Raw genomic sequence first — 19638 nt, forward strand, 5'->3', positions numbered from 1 at the left:
CCCCAGCTGATTCTGCCCCCCCTGTTGCTAGGGCAACCTGTGGGAGCAGGTACTGCGGGTGCCCTTCGTGCTGGAGGTGATGACCACTGTGCCCTTCCTCATCACGGTGAGTCCAGCCCCCCCAGCCCAGCCAGAGACAGAGGCCTCCTGGTGGGTGGGACACTGTCCCTGGGCCTGGGGGTCAGGCCTGGGCCTGTGGCCTGCTGGGAGGGCTGTGGGTGACCCCTGCACTGTCCCCTGCCCCAGGTGTTGTGGCCCCCCCTACGCAACCTCTTCATCCCTGTGTTTCTGAACTGTTGGCTGGCCAAGCATGCACTGGAGAACATGATTGTGAGTGGGGGGCAGGGGTCCTCCAGGCCCTGGAGGGGGGAACTGGGCCCTACCTTTGGTTGGGGGGATGCTGTGGGCACTGTGGGGGGCTTAGACCTGGGCCCAGGATGGGGAGGCATGGCTGTGGGGCCTGCTGTGGGGGAGCGGTCTCCAGGCCCTGCACGTACCATGGGGAAGTGTGGGGCCATGGGCATGTGTATGTGGGTGTGTATGCATGTGGGTGTGTCTGTACCTGGGAGCCAGAGGCTTCTCTTACTTTAAGGGAGATCCCCAGGTTGGGGAAAAACTGCCCATTAGGGGCTGGCCCTGCAGGGCAAAGAGCTCTGCAGCAAGATGGCTGCAGGAGAGGGACTAACTGGCACCTGAGCTGCCCTGGGAGCTGCAAGTAAAGACTTGTGGCTGGCAGGAAAGTATGAGCCAGCATGCAGATAGTTTTGTTGTAGTCAGTGGGCTTGTATTTTGTTTAAGCTTTACACTGCTGAATTGGCTACTGCTATAAGGGGTGATGAGGAGGCCATGGAGGGATGCCTGAGAGTGCACTCTTAAGGATGACCACTTAAGGTTTAAGCCCCAGGGGGTGCCTGAGGGGCACACCATGTGCACATTGGTGCCCAAGGGGCATGCATGATTTTGAAGCCCTGCCAGGGGCCAGGGCTCAAGATCAGGCAGGCAGAAAGCCAAGAGGGGTGAAACCAGGGCCAGGGGCCCACAGTCCAAGAGAGGTGAGATGGGCTGGAGCTCAGAAACCAGGTCCAGCACAGTGGACATAGGCTGCAAGGGGCCCAGCCAGATAAAAGGGACAAAAGTCGGGAAGATGGAAGCCCCAACAAGGGTGTGGAGGCCTGAAGTGATAGCTGGTAACATCCATAAGGCATGGGCATAGTTGTAGGGATGGAAGGAGGCCACAAATAGCTCTTAAGGCAGCAGGGCATGGAGAAGCCAGGAGAGCCCACTTAGTTCTTGAGGGGCACAACTGGGCCCACTTAGTTCTTGAGGGGCACAGCCAGTGTGGTAGGGACCTGCTGGCTGAAGGATAGATGAGGGCTTGCTCTGGGACCCGGGGGCAGCCTCCCTTTTACAAATCAACTAAGCACATCAAGGCATGGCAGGAAGGCAAGACAAGGGAGGGAACCTAGGGAGCCTTAGTGGGGTAGAAGCCATGTGGCCACTGGGGGCATCATGGCCACCCATGGGTTTTGATCCTGTTACAGTCTCGGACATTTGGATTCTGTGTGTTTGTGTCCTGGATGCCTGGGTTCTTTGTGTGCGTGCACATGGGAGATGAGTGCACCTGTGTGCGCCCACAGAAGCATAAGGCTGAATGTGTGTGTGTGTGTGTGTGTGCGCGTGCATGCACAGGGGAGTGTAGAGACAAGTACACCTGTGTGTGATATAATGTGTGTGTGTGTGTGTATGAGCGCATGTGTGTGTATGCACATGGGAAAGTGCAGGCCTGTGTTCACATGTATGTGTGCACTTACGTGTGCATGGGGGCGTGGAGGGCTGAATGCACACATGTAGGCCCCCTCCTTAGGCTTCTGCACATATATGCGAGGGGGCAGGCAGGGCATATGTGCCACTGCCTGTTCCAGCCCTACAGAGCCCCATGCGCGCACGTGTGCGCGCACACACACACACAGAGGCATGCATGCACACACTGCCCCCTACTTACAGGTGGGGGGGTTCTGGAGGCAGCACCAATCTCTCAACCCCCTTCCGCCCCTGCCTGCAGAATGACCTGCACCGTGCCATCCAGCGCTCGCACTCAGCCATGTTCAACCAGGTGCTGATCCTGGGCTGCACCCTGCTCTGCCTCATCTTCACCTGGTGAGTGGGGCCATGGGAGGGGCTGGAGGGGACAGGCGGCTCCCCTGGTGTCACTTCTGCCCAGCTGCAGCTGGCTCTGGGGGGGAACCCAGCCTGGCACTAAGTCATCCCCTTTTCCCGGTGGCAGCATCTGTGGGATCCAGCACCTGGAGCGGGCGGGGAACAACTTGTCGCTGTTTGACTCGCTCTACTTCTGCATCGTCACCTTCTCCACTGTGGGCTTTGGTGACGTCACACCACGCATCTGGCCCTCGCAGCTGCTGGTCGTTGTCATGATCTGTGTCGCCCTCATCGTCCTGCCCATACAGGTTCCCGGGGGGGGGGGAAGGGAGGGGATACAGTAACAATCTGGGGGGGTTGATCCTGGCCTGGTGCCAAGATGCAGCTGCTTCTGGGGTGAGAGGTGGAAGCTGATTATATTGGGATCTTGTGGGATGGGGCTGGACCCTCCTGTTGCACCCCCACAGCATAATGCCCCCTGTTGGACCCCACCCCCATTGGCCTCCCAGCCCAGCCCCCCCCTGCTAATCCCCTGTTGCTCGGTACCGGGCCCAGACGGAGAAGCATGTGGTGCTGTGTGTCAGTGCCCTCAAGATTGACCTGCTCATGGACTTCCTCAATGAGTTCTATGCCCATCCCCGGCTCCAGGTGGGGGCCCTTTGCGGCACAGCCTGGGGGGTCCAGCTGGGGCACTGGGCTGGGGGGCTTGGGCTGGGGACCAGATGGGGGGAGGCTGTTTGTGCTTTGGGGGCTGAGGCCCACTGTCTCTGCTCCCCACCCCACCATCAGTTCTCCTCGGAGAGAAAAGCAGCACCCTCTGGTTGCATAACTGTTTCATTTGCATATTCATGTAAGCAAATGAGCCACCCCCTTGGGCAGGGGAGCTCCTACCATCTTCTGTCTCCACTTCCCTGCATAGTACTGGGGTTGTCGTGGGGGTGGAGCTAGCCAGACCCCCACCCTCCCAGAGCAGAGAGAGAACCCAGGCATCTGGGCTCCCATCCCGGTTCACCACCCACCAGGATCCTGCCATATGGGCTGCGCCCACCTGGCTGGCTGGTGCCCTAGCATCACTCTGCCACATTGTGGGTAGCAGCACAGGCCCTGAAGTTTGACATGGGGCAGGGGGCAGACTGGGGGCTGGTCATGCCCTGACTCCCCTTCTCCCCAGGACTACTATGTGGTGATCCTGTGCCCCACCGAGATGGACCTGCCCGTGCGCCGCGTGCTACAGATCCCACTCTGGGCCCAACGTGTCATCTTCCTCCAGGGCTCAGCCCTCAAGGACCAGGACCTCATGAGAGCCAAGTGTGTGAGGGGCTGGGGGCAGTGTGGACCCCCTCCCTGCCTGGAGAGGTGGCATGGACATGGGGAGGGGAGGGGACATTGGAGTCCCCTTCCCTGCCTGGGCAGGTGGGGGTTTGGCAAGGGTGGGGAGGGGTCCCAGTGACTCGCATTCCTTTCTGTGTGTGTCTCAATGGTCCTGCTGAGCTGTGACCACCCCCACCACCCCCTTCCTGCCCCCCCACTTCCCAGGATGGATGACGCTGAGGCCTGCTTCATCCTCAGCAACCGCTTTGAGGTGGACCGTGTGGCAGCAGTAAGTGCCCCTTATGCCGCCCCTGGGGCAGTAGGAGAGGGATGCTGTCCAGGCCACAAGGGGTTAATGATGGCTCTGGGGAGGGGTGTTTATTTCATGCAGTATGGTAGTACTTGGAGTCACCATGTGGCACCTGGCAGTGTACAAACCCCCCAGGCTGGGATCAGGGAGCACAAGACACTGTAAAGACCCCCTCAGGCTAGGATTGGTGGGTACAGTCATGCCAAGCACCCTGGGGTGGGGGGGTCTGGCTGTGACAGCTGCCCCCCTCCCCAAGGATCACCAGACCATCCTGCGAGCCTGGGCTGTGAAGGACTTTGCCCCCAACTGCCCCCTGTACGTGCAGATCCTTAAGCCTGAAAACAAGTTCCACATCAAGTTCGCAGGTGAGGGCCCCACAGCTCAGCTTGTGGGTAGCTAGATAGAGGCGGGGGTGACAGGGAAGATATGGATGGAGCAGATGCAGGAGGGATGCATGAACTGACGTGTGCAGATGGATGGGTGGATGATAGATGGAAAGATCTCATGAGAGGTCTAGATGGATAGATGTGCAGATGGATGGATGGATGGATCGATAAGTGAAAGGAGGGAGGGAGGGAGGGAGGGATAGATAAAGGGAGGGATAGTTAGGAAGATGGGTGGATGGACAGATAGATAAATAGGCAGATAGATTAAAAGAGAGGGATAGATGGGCAGGTAGAGGGATAGGTGGATGGGTACACAGGTAGAGAGATTGACTGAGAGACAGAAATACATGGATGGATGGCAAGACAAACTGATAGGCAGATAAAGGAAGGGAAGTACAGATATGTGGGTGAGTGAGTGCATGGATGGATGGACAGACAGATAGATAAATAGGCAGATAGATGAAAAGAGGAAGGGATAGATAGGATGATAAATGAAGGGAGAGATAGATACACAGATCGATGGAGGGGTGGAGAAATGGATGAATAGACAGACAACAGATGGGTGTACAGATGGACGGACAGTCCATTGGGAGGGGACCTGCTAGTGGGGAGGGGCCCAGAGCTCACAGCCCCTCTCTCCCTCCCCTTCTCTAGACCATGTGGTGTGCGAGGAAGAGTTCAAATATGCCATGCTGGCCCTCAACTGTGTGTGCCCAGCCACCTCCACGCTCATCACCCTGCTCATACACACCTCCCGGGGGCAGTAAGTCAGGCGAATGGCGGGGGTGGGGAACCAGACACAGCACTGGCCTGAGTTTGCTGAGAGCCTGAAAAGGTTGCTTGAAAGAGGGCAAGGGGATCATACAGGGACACCCCCAGCTGCCCCCCAACTTGGGGGGGCAAGGCTAGGGGTTCCCAACCCAGGGGGCAGCGGGGTGGCACCAGTTGTAGGGTCTCAGCTGATCTATGTCCCCCTATGTCCTGTCCCCATGCCACCCCCTCCCCCCCACCCCCACTGGCAGGACCACCCCAGCAGAGTCCTTCAGGCAGCGGCCTGACACCTGGCAGCCCCTCTCCAGGTGAGCCCCAGTGGAGAAAAGGCTGGGCTGGGGAGACACCTGGGTTCCCTCCTTCCCCAGCTGGGTGGTTTGTGGGGGAGAGAAGGGCAGCGCTGGCTGGAAGTATGTGCTCACACACATGTATGCATAGGGAGCTGCCCAGCTAGGCTGTCACATTGGCCTCCCAGGTGCATGGCCCAAACACATTGAGGGGGGTACATGCCCCGTGGAGGGTGTCTGTGCCCTATAGGGGGGCCCTTGACCCAGTAGGGAGGGGTCTGTGGCCCAGTATGGGGGTGGAGGGTCCCAGGGTGGGTGGGGGTGCCCTGAGGGATGCTCTGGGCACTGATGGGAGCAGGCACCCACCCCGCCAGGGAGGGCCCCACATCACCGGAGCAGTGGCAGAGGACGTACAGCCGGTGCTCGGCCAATGAGGTGCATCATGTGCGCCTGGGAGACAGCAAGTTCCTGGGCGAGTATGAAGGGAAGAGCTTCACTTATGCATCCTTCCACGCCCACAAGAAGTGAGTATGCGTGCATGTCTTGGGAGGAACACACGTGTGCACAGGCATACAGGGGTACCCACGGCCCTGGCCCCCTCCCCCCTCCCCCCAGCCACAGGCAGCAGAAGGGGGTCTGCTTGCCTGTGTGTGCATGTCTCCCCTGCTTGCCTGTGTATGCATGCCCACACACGTGTGCATTTGCATACATATCTTTGTGGGCAAGTGGCCTTGCATGTCCTTCCCATACTCATGCCTTCCTGCAGGCATAGCTCCCCCATCCCCCGCATATATACGTAGCACATCTTTGCACAGGTGCACACTCGCATGCACATGGGCTCTGAATGCACGTGTCCTTGTACCTGCTTGCACACCTCTGTGCTGTCTCCCTGCAATTCTGCGCTTGTGTACACACTTAGGCCTGTGCATGCTTATTAGAGGTCTGTGCATGCTTAAGAGAGGCTTGCTTATGCTTAAACATGCTCGCACACTCCCAGCTGCTCCTACACACATGTATAGGCCCCCCCCCTCCTTATCCGCCCCTCCCCCCTGGGCACGGCGGGCACCAAGGGCTGCCTGTGGCTGGCGCCGGGGCCGGGGGGAACCCCGGGCCCCTGCCACATCCTGGCTGCCAGCGACACCTGCTTCTACATCAACGTGTCCAAGGAGGAGAACTCAGCCCTGGTGCGGCAACAGCAGGACCCAGCACCCCCCCGCCGCCCTGCATCCACGGCCTACCGTGGCCTCACGCGCCTGCCTGTGCACAGCATCCTCGCCAGCATGGGTGAGAACCCTGCCCACTGTGCCCCTTCAGCCAATCATCATGTAGTATGGGGTTTAACAAGTGCCATGCCCTTCACACCTCCTTGGCCAGTCACTACCCAGTGTGGGGCTGCTACTGCCTTGCCCATCTTGCTGCCTTGGTCAGTCACCACCCAGCATAGGACAGGCCAGTGCCCCGCCCATCACACCTCAGCCAATCACCCCTTGGCATGGACCTTGCCAGTGCCTCTCCCTTTACACCTGCTCAGCCAATCATTTCCCAGCATGGTTTTTACCAGTGTCCCACCCATCACACGTCCTCAGCCAATCCCCACCCAGCATGGGTTTACCAGAGCCCTGCCCTTCACACCTCCTCAGCCAATCAGCATCCAGCATGGGGTAACGAGTATGCGCGCCCACCCCCCCTTCACACTTCCTCAGCTAATCACCATTTAGCTTGGGGTTTACCAGTGCCCCACCCATCACCTCTTCCCCAATCCCCACACAGAAAGGAGGCAGGATCCCAGGGGCTGAAGCCTTGTGGGGCTGGGGCCAGCCTGGGTGAACTGTGTTGGCCAGGTCTCAACCCCCAGCTGGGGGAGGCAGGACAGGAGAGTCACTCTAAGTTCCCCTTGGCCCCTGACTTGCTGGCTCTGGGCCCTGCAGGGACGGTGGCCATGGACTTGCCAGACTCAGGCAGCAGCCCTGAGAGCGCTGAGGCACCAGATGCTGAGAAGCGACCCAGCATCGCACCTGTGCTGGAGGGGCCAGACACGCTGCCCAGCCCCACACTCGACCTGCTCAGCGATCCCTCTGAGGATGAGGCCAGCCCCCATGAGGATGGTGCTGCCTCTGCCTGGTGAGGGGGCCATGGGGAGGGGGGCAGTTTAGGAGGGGCAGGGATGAGCAGGGCCCCAGGGCCACATGTCCCCCACCCCATGGAAGCAGGTGAGCTCAAGCTGGTGCCTGCTGCCCCTGGGACCTTATCCAGGGTGAGCCTGGATACCTTACATGTGCTGGGGGAGGGCTTGAGCCGGAGGGCGGGGGGGCAGTAAGGGGGGGTTGGGTAATTGCCTCCTGGATTTGGAGTGTAATGAAGGTGTAAGGGGGGTCCAGGGCAGAGTGAGGAGGGAGCTGCTGACAAGAAGTGTGTGTGTGCACACGTGTGCATGCACATGTGGGTAAACAGGCAAGCTTGTGTGTGCACTTATATGCACACAGCCAAATGGTTGCACATGTGCGCAGGCATGCGCTTGTGCACCCAGATAAGCATGTGTGTTGTAGATTCCTACATTCACACCGATCCAAATGGCTGCATGTGTGTGTGCAGGTATGTGTTTGTCATGCATGTGTGTGTGCAGGCATGTGTGTGAGCACACACACACACACAAGTTCCTATGTATGTGTCTGTATTTGCACATAAGTGCTTATACTTGTGTGTGTGCACACATGTGTATAAGTGTTCATACGTGCATTTGTGCAGGCATGTGTTGTGCAGGCATGTGTTGCAGGCATGTGCATGTGTAGGCGTGCTTATATACGTGTGTGCCTGCTTATATCCGTGTGTGGTACTGGTATGAATAGAGACCCCAGGACCTGACAAGCCAGTGAGCTCCCTTTGGTCCAGGGGGCCGCACCCTTCCCCCCACAACACCCAATGCTGGGTCACTGGGATGCCCCAGTGACCCCCACAGCCCCAGCCTCACCCTACCTGTGCCCATCTTGCAGCTGGGTGAAGGGCTATCCTAGCAACACGCCCTACATTGGGAGCTCGCCCACCCTCTGCCACCTCTTGCCGGAGAAGACCCCCTTCTGCTGCCTGCGGCTGGACAAGGTAATACCCCTGCCCCTCTCCAGGCCCAGGCTGAACCGGGAGCGGGGCTCAGATATGGCCCCACACCCCTGTCTTGGCTGCCTGCTTACTGCCCTGTGCCAGCGGAGATAGGGGGTGCCAGGCATGATGCTGCCCCCCCACCCACTGGGACAGGGGGAGTGCTGGGGGCTCAGACTGGGACCAATGGGCTGCACTGACCTCCCTCTGTTCCACAGAGCTGCCCCCACTTGCCCCATGAGGATGCCCGTGCCTACGGCTTTCACAACCCGGCTTACGGCTTCCACAACCGGCTCATTATCGTGTCAGCTGAGCGTGCCGGCAATGGGCTCTACAACTTCGTGGTGCCATTGCGGGCCTACTATCGGCCTCGCAAGGAGCTCAACCCCATTGTGCTGCTGCTCGAGGACCTGTAAGGACTACTCAGTGGCTCACAGACTGCACCCCCACCCCCATGGGCTATGGACCCCCCTAATGGGCTACAGACCCCCACAAAGGGCCACAGGCACCATAAATGGGCTATAACTCCTGTGGGCAATGACACTACGTATGGTCCGTGAACCCCCGTCAGTGGGTTTCAGACCCCCTCACAGGCCATGTCTGCCCCTTCATGGGGTGTGGGCCCCCCCATAGGCCATACACCCCACCATGGGGCATGGACCCTCCACAGGCCATGGACCCCCACCCCTCCACAAGCCACAGATGCACTCTGTAGGCCATGGACTCCCTCCAATGGGCTATGGACCCCCTCAATTGGTCCTGGACCACAGTCCCGTGTCCCACCCCCCCCCACCCCCCCGGGCAGATGGCAGGGCAGTGAAGGGAGAAGGGGCACACAGTGAAGGGCGGGGGGGGACACACAGCCTCCTCCCACATTGGATAAGAAGTAATTCAGCCCCTCTCCAACCAAGGTTGAGCCCTTGGAGCCGTTTTGGGTGGGTGGGGGGGCTTGGAAGGAGCAGTGGGACCTGGAGGGAGTTCCTTGGCCATTCTCCCCTTTGCCTGTCTCTGCCCCACAGGCCCGAGACCCACTTCCTGGAGGCAATTTGCTGGTTCCCGCTAGTTTACTACATGGTGGGCTCCATTGATAAGTGAGTGGGTGCTGCGGGGCTGGACACATAGGCATAGAGCCAGGGCTAGGAGCAGACTGGAGGACAGGAGCTGGGGTATATGGTGGGGCTGGGATGTATGGATGGCCCTCAAGGGAAGTGGGGCTGGGGGGCAGGGAGTCCTGGGATGCAGAGGGTAGGGGCTGGGCTATATGGGGAGCTGGGGACTGCCTAGGGGGTATGGGAGGCTAGGGGGAAGATTGGGGTACAGGGTAGGGGCAGTAGGCTGGCCTATATGGGGGGATAGGAGCCAACTGATGTGTATGGGGGCTCAGGTGTGGTGGGAGGCTGGAGAGATTGGGGGCAGGGGCTGGGCATTGGGGCACACAGGGGGTGGCAGAGGGCTGAGAAGCCAGCGGTGGTCTTGGGACGGCCTCCCAAGGGTGGCAGGGGCATGGGATAGGGGTCATGTCTCCCCTCCCCCAGCCTGGATGACTTGCTGCGCTGTGGGGTGACCTTCGCGGCCAACATGGTGGTGGTGGACAAGGAGAGCTCCATTATCGCTGATGAGGACTACATGGCCGACGCCAAGACCATTGTCAATGTCCAGACCCTCTTCAGGTGCCACAGACACCTGGGTTCTTTCCTCGGCTCGGGGAGGGGTGGCTTGGGGCTAGAGCAGGGGAGAGGGGCAGCTGGGGGGTTGAAGTAGGTGGGGCTGGGAACCCAGATGCCTGGCTTCTCTCCCAGCTCTGGGAGGGGAGGGAAGACTGTGGGGTTAGGGCCAAGGCAGGGCTGGGAGCCCGGACGCCTGGGTTCTCCCACCTCTGGGAATGGAGTGTGGTCCTGGGAGAGTTAGAGCGGGAGGGAGCTAGAAGCCTGGATGCCTGTTTTTTTTTTCTGCCCTCTGGCGGGGGGAAAGGGGTTTAATGCATGAGAGCAGGGGGGCGCTGGGAGTACAGATGCCTGGGTTCTCTCCCAGGCTTTGGGCTGGGGGGGGGTCCCACTGACTCCCTCCCCCATACCCTGGCAGGTTGTTCCCGGGCTTGAACATCATCACAGAGCTGACGCACCCGGCCAACATGCGCTTCATGCAGTTCAAAGCCAAGGACCGCTATGGGCTGGCCCTGTCCAAGCTCGAGAAGGTACATCCCCCCTACCCCCAAGCTGCCCCCCAATCCTTCCCTTGCCCCACTGACCCCTCTGTGCCCCATAGAAGGAGCGGGAGAAGGGCTCCAACCTGGTGTTCATGTTCCGCCTGCCCTTCGCTGCCGGGAAAGTCTTCAGTGTCAGCATGTTGGACACGCTGCTCTACCAGGTGACCCTCCCTGCACCCAAGAAGCTGTCCCAGTGCAGTGTTCTGACCCCCCACCCTCCTGGAGCAGTGGGGGACCATAGACTGGCTCAGCATGACCCTCCACCCTCTCCTGACTTGCAGTCGTTTGTGAAGGATTACATGATCTCCATCACCCGCCTACTGCTGGGCCTCGATTCACTGCCTGGGTCTGGCTTCCTGTGCGCAGTGAGTAGCAGAGACTGATTTCCCCCTCCCGCATGCATGTATCCAGCCCTTCCTGTTCATCCATCCATCTGTTCTGTCTAGAGACGTTTCTGCTCCATCCAACCATCCCCACATGGCCTTTCTAATGAGCCACCCCCCACCCATCTGTCCATCCACCTGTCCATCCCCATGCATCCCTCGCCGTCTGTCCGCCCATCCTTATGAAGCACTTCCAAGTCATCTGCACGCTTGCTCTGTTTATCCATCCATCTCCATAGACTGTCTTCCTTAGTCCATCCATCTGTCTATCCTCATACGCACCTATCTGTCCACCCATCTATCCATCCATCCATCCATTCATTCATCCATCCATCCCCCCACACTCCTCTTTATCTGGCTATATGTCCATCCACTCATCCCCATGGATTCCTTCTAAGTAACCTACCTGTCAGCCCATCCATCCATCCATCCATCCATCCATTCACACAAACTCCCCTCCATTCATCTGTCCATCCTTCCATCCCCACACACTCCTTTCTATCTCTATCTGTTCATCCACCCATCTCTGTGAAGTCTTTCTAAATAAGTCATCCATGTATCCATTCATCCATCCCCATACACACCTATCTTCCTATTCATCCCCATCCCATCCACTCACCCACCTAGTCATCCACCCATCCATCCCCACATACTCCTTGTAGTAGTCTGCAGGCCATGAAACTCAGCCAGCTGACAAGGAGAATTAGCTGCCAGTGGAAGTTAAAGACTCTGAGGGAAAGGAGCTGAGGAAGAGCAGAGCTGAGAGGGAGAGAGCAGGTGGGTGGGCTGCTCCCAGATGTTGGTTTGGGACAAGACCACAGGGGTGAGATAACCCTATTGTTTGTGTTGATCCATGCTGGGAGTGTGTTTACCACAAGGAAACCACAGACTGCTTGGGCTGAGCAGTCTCAAACCTGCTACACTCCTCTCTATTTGTCTGTCTGTCCTTCAGTCCTTCCCCATTAAACCCTTCTAAATAAGCCACACATCAGTTCATCTATCCATCTCCATAAGCTCTCATCCATCCATCCATCCATCCATCCCCATGCACATCTATCTCTATCCCTTCCTGACTCCATCACTGCCCCCAGCCTGCATTGCTCCCTCCTTACCCGTCTATCCGGGTACTGGGGGGGTAGGGAGAATCCCTCCTATGGGGCCTATAGAACATCCCCCCCGCCCCTTTCCCTCTCATCATGGCCTAAGGCTCTGGGCAAAGGGTGCCAAAGGGGGAGGGGGCAGGTGCCAGGGGTCAGCACCAGGCTGTCCCTGCAGCTGAAGGTGACGGAGGACGACTTGTGGATCCGCTCCTACGGACGCCTCTACCAGAAGCTCTGCTCTACCACGGGCGATGTCCCCATTGGCATCTACCGCACTGAGAGCCACCTGCTCCCCACCTCTGAGGTGCATGGCCCTGGGGAGGGGGAAAAGTGGGGAGTGTTACATGGGGGCTGGTGACCATCATGCCAGGGACCTGGTCATGCTTAGTCTACATAGACCCAGGCTGAGGGGAAAGCGAGGTAGAGTTGGGGGAGGGACCCAGGCATCTGGCATCCCATAGCTAGGAGCTAGAAGCTGGGTGTTGGGTGCCTCAGAGCTGGGCATAGAACCCAGGCATGAGGTGCCCTGGAGCTGGGAGTTGGAACCCAGGTGTCCAGACCCAGACTTGGACTCCAGGCATCTGGGGCTGGAACTCGGGTGTCCAGCACCTCAGACCTGGGGCTGGAACCCAGGCGTCTGGAGCTAGAACCCAGGTGTCCGGCATCCCGGTCCTGGAAGTTAGAGCCCAGGTGCCCCAGGCCCAGAGCTGGAGCCCAGGTGCCCCAGGCCCAGCGCTGGAGCCCAGGCATCAGGGGCTAGAACCAAGGCATCCAGTGCCCCAGACTGGCCTGGAACCCAGGTGTCCAGGGCCCAGGTGGGAGAAGCCATGGGAAAGTTCTGCCCGTGATGACACCCCCTTTCTCCCACTTCCACAGTGGCAGGCTCCAGGCAGCCCAGAGGCTGGGGAGGAGGTGGGTGAGGTCCCCCTAGCACGGCGCAAGAGCCTACAGTGGGCGCGACGCCTGAGCCGCCGTGGTGCCCGTCCACCTGACCCTGCACCTCCTGCCCGTGTGCGCCAGCAGCGCCTAGCCTTGCACCGCCGCTCTGAGCGCCAGGAGCTCAGTGCTCTTGTCCGTGCCCGGCTGCGCCACCTTGGCCTCTCCTCTACTGGCTTCAGTATGAACTGGAGTGGGGAGGTGGGGGGTGATGTTGGGAGATGAGGGGCTGATCTGGTGGGGTGGGAGCTAGTATTAAGGGGTTGGGGGGGCTGGTACAGGGGGGGGGGAGGTTCTGGAGGCAGACAGCTGATATGGAGGGTTGGGGATAGCTGTGGGTGAGGGGGCTGATATGGAGGGTTGGGGACTGCTGGAGTGGCAGGGAACTGATATGGGGGATGTTAAGGATCTGACATGGGTGAATATATGGGTCTGATAGGGAGCTTTGAGGAGGGTTATGGGTTTGATATGGAGGGGTTGACTATTCTCATATGGGTGGAGCAAGGGGGACCCTAGGGCTCTGATCTAGGGGGTTGATGCATCTCGTAAAGGGGGAGATGATGGGTCTGATATAGCAGGGTTGGGGGAGGCCATGGGTCTGATAAGGTGGGGAGCCTGGACACAGCACTCACCTCCACCACCACCCCCTCTCGTGTGAGTGCCCTCAATCCCCGCAATCTTCCCCCCAGTTCCCCTTCCCCATCATGTACCTTTGGGAGAGCAGGGAGGCAGAACCAAGCTGGGAGCATCTCTCCCCCTTCCCCCCCCCCCCAAACCAGGGAACCCCACATGGCCCTATAGGCTAGTGGGGGTACAGCAGCCACCCCTGCTTGGGGCAGATGCCCCAGCCCTCCTGACTGCCCTCTTGTGGCCCCTGCAGGTATCTCATCCGCCCTGACCCCCTAACCCTGGTCTCGGCCAGCGGCACCAGCCAGAAAGCCAGCACCAGCACCACCAAGGATGTCCCCCCGCTCTGACCCCTCCCCGGGGCACCCACCTGCTGCCAACACTGTGACACCCCTCCCTCGCCTGGTGGCCCATGTCCCTGGGCCTACCATGCTCCCATTGGCTCTTCGCTGCCCCACCAAGTTCTTCCATCCAATTCGCACTTGGTCCTTCTGCCAGAGCCTGGCCTGATTGGCTGGAGAGTACCCCCTGCCCTGCCCCGCCCTGAGCATCCTCTGGGCATCCCCAGCCCAGAGCAAGGGGGCTGGGGGGCTGCCTCAAACCCCCGCCGCCCAAAGCTGAGCCAGGCCCTGGGGGTACGTCATGCCCTCCTCCTCTTTTGACCCCCAGGGGGCCAAAGCACCGAGGCTGGGGACCCCCAGAGTAGGTCGTGGAATGTAGCCCCAGGCGGAAGAGGGTGGGGTTCTGTCATCACCCCCCCCGCTGCCGCCTCTCTGGTCTCACTGTGAACATGGTCCTAGATGTACAGATTCAATAAAGCTGTAAAGAAACGCCAGCTGGCTCCGTCTGTCCGTCTGTCCCCCCGCCAGGATCTGTCCATGCTCCCCAGCAAAAATCCCCAGCTCCCAGAGTCCTGGGAGGAGCTGGTATTTAGGTGTGCATCCTCATATGCTGAGCTGATGTGGGGAGGGGGAGCAGGCGGTGGACAGTAATCCTGTGGAGGGGATGGGGCTGCTGATGCTGGGCTGGGGGTCCCCAGGGGAAGCTGCAGCCCCTCTGGGGAATCTGGGCTTATCTGAGGCAAAGGGTGGTGGGGGTAATGGAAAGGAGCAGGGGGGGGTTGAGAATGGCCCGGGGGGGGAGATGCTGTTGGTGGCCTTTCCTCCATGCCACCCTGTGTCACACCCCAGAAGCAGCTAATCACAGGGAGCACCGAGGGCTGAGCTGGCTCCCCATGTCTCACCCCAGAAGTGACTGCATCTCTGACTTGGCATGCATGGCCCTTCCCACCCCATTTGTTAATGGGTCCATCAGGAAGTTTGTCCAGGGAGTTCTCTCTGGAGTCATAGGCTTGTGAAATCCCACCCCACCCTGGCACATGCCCCAAGCCCTGGATGGGAGCCAACGTGAACAGAAGGACAGAGCCACACCGGACAGGTGAGTGGCATGGAGCTCAGGAGAGCCCCCCTGGGCTTGAGGGAGAGAGTGAGGCAGAAGGATGGAGGGAGGGAGAATAGACAGAGAGGGATGGAGAAAGAAGGGGAATCTGGGGTGCACATGGGGGGTGCAGCTATACCCCGCCAGCCACGGATGGATGGGGGGGATCCCAGGTCCTGCTGAGTGGGTCTTGGCTCAGTAGGGTCCCAGCCAGGGGTTCCCTGCCCCAGGGGGGTCAGGCTGGGGAGCAGCTCTCACCCCATAGCCCCACTCCCCTCCCAGACCTGGGAATGAACCCAGGTGTCTGGGTCCCCAGCTCTGCCCTGCCCCAAGCCTTCCAGTCCCCCTCCCTGAGTTGGCAAAGGACTCAGCTGTTCAAACTCCCTGCTCCACCCTCCTATAATCCCCTCCAGCCCCCACCACACTCCCAGAGCTGGCATCCAGGGAACAAAACTCCAGCATCCAGAGCTGCCTGCCGCTCCCCCCCGCCCCGCCCTGCTCTGCAGACTGCTAGTGTGGGGATCCCAATTCTGGGTTTATGGAGGTACCTGTTCTGTCTCTTCTTGGCCTATCTGGACACGCTGCAGTCCTGGAGGGGCTCCTAGCTCTGCCCCCAGCCCCCTCTGGGCAGCGATATTGGTTGTGGGGGGAGGCTGAGGGGCTCTGGAGTTGCACAGAGGAATCCAGGTTCCTGCCTTGAAACTGCTGGGTTCAGCGCTTCCTTCCTTGGGTTTATGGGGCAGGAATGGGCAAGGGCAAGGGCCAAGGCCTAGGCCTGGACTCTGGGGCCAGTTTCCACGTGAGTCAGTCCCGGGGTGCTGTGTAAAGACATCTACCCCTTGCCCTGCCTTCTCCTACAGCAGTGACCCGGGGTGAAACATGGGTGTCCAGGCTCCCAGCACCCCCACCCCATTTTAAGTGGCATCCATTAAGTGGGAGGGCTAGTGGTTAGAGCCCCCAAACTCTAACCACTAGCCCTCCCACTCCCTGTACCCAGAGCTAGGGTAGAACCAAAGTGTCCAGGCTCCTAGCCCCTGCCCTCTGTCTGCCCCAGCCCCAGCCCCAGCCCCAGCCCCAGCCACACCAGTTGCCTTTCATAGCTTTGTAGGAATGCTCACACCTCTGGCACCTTCTACATCCCCTTGTAAATGCCACTTGCACCTATTCCGCCAGCAGCCAGGCAGGAAACACATGCCCTGGAGGCACTGAGACATGAAACACGTCATGTGAAACGCATCCCATGTGAAACCCGGTCAGCTGCCTCACCCCGGGCTCATGCCAGCATCCCCCCTGCCACAGTGAGGAAACTGAGGCATGGCTCTAGGAGTGTGGCTGTGGTTGCAGGGGTGCTGGCCAGGTTGGAGGCTTGGTCAATCTGGCTCAGACCCTGAGGAGGGGAGTAGGACCCCTGCTTTGCTCTCTGGGAACCACCCTGTGCCTCAGTTTCCCCTTCTTAAAGGACCCTCCCCTGCTGTCTGCCAGTCCCACCTGGCCCCAGGCAGTGCTGGCTGCTGGCCCTTCCCTGCTGGGCTGCAATTTAGGCAGGGCTCAGTTTGAACTCATTAACATCTAGGAGGAAGGAAAGGTCATGGGGCAAAGTGTTCTCCTCTGCTCTGAGGGTAGCCTAGACTGGTCCCTGCTTCATAAGAGGGCTCTGTGTCCCTGTCCCCATCCCCAGGGGTCTGGAGATGTCCCTCTGGGATAGTTCCCCCAGCCAAGGGGCAGTAAACTAGCCCCCTCACTCTCACCCTCCCAGCCCTCCTGACAGTCAAAGGCAGCAAGATATTCTGATCCTCTCCTGCCTGGGTGATGCCCCTCCGCTGGCATCCAGTCCTGGGCCCATTTCCTTGAGACCTCCTCCCCTACCCCCCAGGACTTGCTCTGGGTTAGGGGCTGCATGGTGAGAGCAGAGTAGTACTGGGAACCTGGTCGCCTGGGTTCTCTCCCAGGTCTGGGATGGGCGTGAGGTTGCAGGGTAAGAGTTGTGGGGCAGGGGCAGGGAGCCTGGATGCCAAGTTTTATTGCCAGCTCAGCAAATGGGAATGGGGGGTTAGAGCAGGGTGGGGGCCTGGGTCCTTTGCCAGCTCTGGGAGGGCAGTGGAGGCTGGAAAGGGGTTATGTGAGGGTGGAGCTGGGAGATCCCAAGCCTGGGCTGTATCTCAGTTCAGGGACAGGGAGCAGGGGCCTGAGGGGATTAGAGCAGGGGGCTGGGAACCCAAACACCTGGGCTCTATCCCAGCTCCAGGACAGGAGTGGGGGCTGGGGGGTGAGAGCTGCTCCCCTCTAGCACATATTGACACGTGTGTATACACCTTGCTCCCCCTTTCCCTGCCCACCCCCAACCCTGCTGTGACCTCCTCATCCAGCACCTGGTGCTGCCACCCCACTGGCTCCATTCTACCCCCCAGCCTTTGCCCAGCTCCTGGTACTGGCACCTCTCATTCCTTAGCCCTGTCCTCCCATTACTGCCCAGCCCTGCCATCATCTCTGCCCTGCCTTAGACCTTAACCAGGGTCTGGAGTGGAGATCGTTAACACCCCAGAGGCAGCTGCAACCAGTCCCCTCCCCTTCCCAGAGACCCCAGCTCCCTTCTGAGCTCTGCTTTTGGCCAGCCCACCCTCCCACTTGCCTTCTGACTGGCATCCAACAATAGTGCCCTGCTCCAAGGAGGAACAATGGGTCAGGGGTTGCCACAGAGCCAGAGCTAGGAGGTCCCTACAGCCAGAGCTAGGAGGACCCCCCAAGGACTGCCCCCTCCCCCCCATCAGGTCCCTGGCATCCAGCCCTGGCCCAGCCTGTGCTCCTGGCTCAGAGTCACAGCAATGGCTCCCCTTGCTGGCAGCACGGACCCCTGGGTTCTCTCCCCACCTCAGGGAGGTCAGTGGAAGATGCAGGGTGAGATTAGTGGGTCTGGGAGGCTAAATGCCTGGGCTGTATCCCAGGTCTGGGACAGGGAGTGCGGGCTGGAGGGAGAGACCAGGAGGGGCTGGGACCACAGGTGCCTGGGTTCTGGGATGCCTGGGTCCTATTGCAGTTCTGGGAGGAGAGTGGGGAGTGGGAGAGGAGTTACAAAAGCAGGAGGCTGGGAGCCCAGATGCCTGGGTTCTCTTAAACTCTGAGAGGGAGTGGGGGCTGCGGGGTCAGAGCACAGTGTGCGGAGAGCTCAGACACTTGGGTTCTTTGCCAGCTTTGGGAGGGGAGAAGGGACTGGTTTGCCCCCCCTCCCCTCCCTTCCCCGCCCCATGCCCATGTTGGGATACACCCGCAGGGAAATGCTTCCTCTGGGTGGAGGGACATGGCTGGCTGGGTGTGGGGGCAGATCTAGATGGGTGGGGGACAGATAGGGATGAAAGGGCAGCAACAACCCCCTCCCACTCCCACCAGCCAGGACTCTCCCTTTGGGGGAGGCATAGAGCCGTCACACCCCAAAGCCAGGACCTTGTGGCACCTGCTTCCTGGGCTCAGAGCTGCCAGGGCAGTGACTATTTGTGGGCATAGGACTCCTGGGTTTGCTCTCCCTGGCTGGGATCAGAGCAGGGAGCCAGGACACCTAGGTTCTATCCCCACTCTAGGGAAGAGAGAGGGGCCTGGCAGGTTAGAGCAGGAGAGGACAGGGAGCCCAGATGTCTAGGTTCTCTGCCTGGTTCTTCTGGGTTACCCCAGGCAGGATCTTTCTTTTGCTGTTGGGGTAGGGGAGGGAGTTGAAGCTGGGACTCCTGGGTTCTGTGCTGGCTTTTGGCGATGGGGTGTCTAGGGTTTAGGGGATGTCTGGAATCTCTCGCTGGCTCTGCTGGAGCTTTCTCTTCTCCCTACTGCCTGCAGGGCAGCCCCCCCTACCCCAGAGCTCCCAGCACCAGGGCAGGGGCTGGCCCTCTCCCAGCCACTGCAAGGGGGCTCTGTCCCCTGCCCCATAGGTGTTGACTTTTATTTGGGGTGGGGGTAAGATGATGGATGTGGAAAGTTTTACACATTTCAGGTGTCAGACCTCTTCCTGAGGGGGGCCAGGACCCTCGGGCCCCACGTACTCAGTGCCTCTGTCCTGCCCCCCTGCCGTGTGCCTGGCATACATGGCAGGGCCAGCCTGGGGGAGCTGGCAGGCGGAGGGGATGCTCCAACAGGCTGGACTCAGCTCACCTATGTTTGTCTTTCCCTGGCCAGCACAGCTCCAGCATGTGCCAGCAGCATTGCCCATGACACCATGCCCTGGTGCAGCCTCAGCTCTGTGTCTCCCACTGCCGTACAGAACCCAGGTGTCCAGATTCCACTCTGCCTTAATTGCTAGCCCTGCATTCCCCACCAAGGGCAGGGAGAGGACCCAGGTGTCCAGGCCCGCACAGGGTTTACTAATCTCTTTCTCTTTATGCCTCCCGGATCTCTCCTTATCAGCATTCCGGGTTTGCAGGCCTGGGTTGATACTGACTCACGCTGCCAGAGACAGCAGCCAATGGGTCCCAGGCCCTGCTCCTTCCCCCACCAAGGGCTCACAGGGCCCTGTCCTCTTGCCCCCACAGTGGGGCACTTCCAAGGCCTGGGGGGGTGGGGGGTGGAAACCAACATGTAGGTGTAGAAGCCCCTTTGCAGATGGAGGAAACCTGCTGTCCCCTACCCTGCCCCCCCCAGCCCAGCACCCCCTG

The 19638-nt window shown here is 59.9% G+C and overlaps 1 protein-coding gene across 1 annotated transcript in view; it reads left to right on the top strand.

Annotated features, from left to right (window-relative positions):
- LOC102372055 (potassium channel subfamily T member 2-like) overlaps positions 1–14395 on the top strand; it is a 16601-nt gene extending 2206 nt beyond the window's left edge. The window contains 24 exon segments of the mRNA XM_025203827.1: positions 32–106; positions 247–330; positions 2063–2157; positions 2285–2497; positions 2688–2805; positions 3329–3465; positions 3694–3757; positions 4035–4143; positions 4819–4927; positions 5187–5243; positions 5597–5746; positions 5838–5856; positions 6242–6506; positions 7151–7343; positions 8213–8318; positions 8534–8727; positions 9335–9406; positions 9851–9985; positions 10398–10509; positions 10581–10682; positions 10803–10886; positions 12180–12308; positions 12881–13164; positions 13821–14395. Coding sequence (XP_025059612.1) covers positions 32–106; positions 247–330; positions 2063–2157; positions 2285–2497; positions 2688–2805; positions 3329–3465; positions 3694–3757; positions 4035–4143; positions 4819–4927; positions 5187–5243; positions 5597–5746; positions 5838–5856; positions 6242–6506; positions 7151–7343; positions 8213–8318; positions 8534–8727; positions 9335–9406; positions 9851–9985; positions 10398–10509; positions 10581–10682; positions 10803–10886; positions 12180–12308; positions 12881–13164; positions 13821–13917 — 3003 coding nt within the window. The 3' untranslated portion in view covers positions 13918–14395.
- Positions 14396–19638: the final 5243 nt, after the last annotated feature.

The sequence above is a fragment of the Alligator sinensis genome, unplaced genomic scaffold, assembly GCF_000455745.1.
Source record: "Alligator sinensis unplaced genomic scaffold, ASM45574v1 scaffold707_1, whole genome shotgun sequence".
Taxonomy (NCBI): domain Eukaryota; kingdom Metazoa; phylum Chordata; order Crocodylia; family Alligatoridae; genus Alligator; species Alligator sinensis.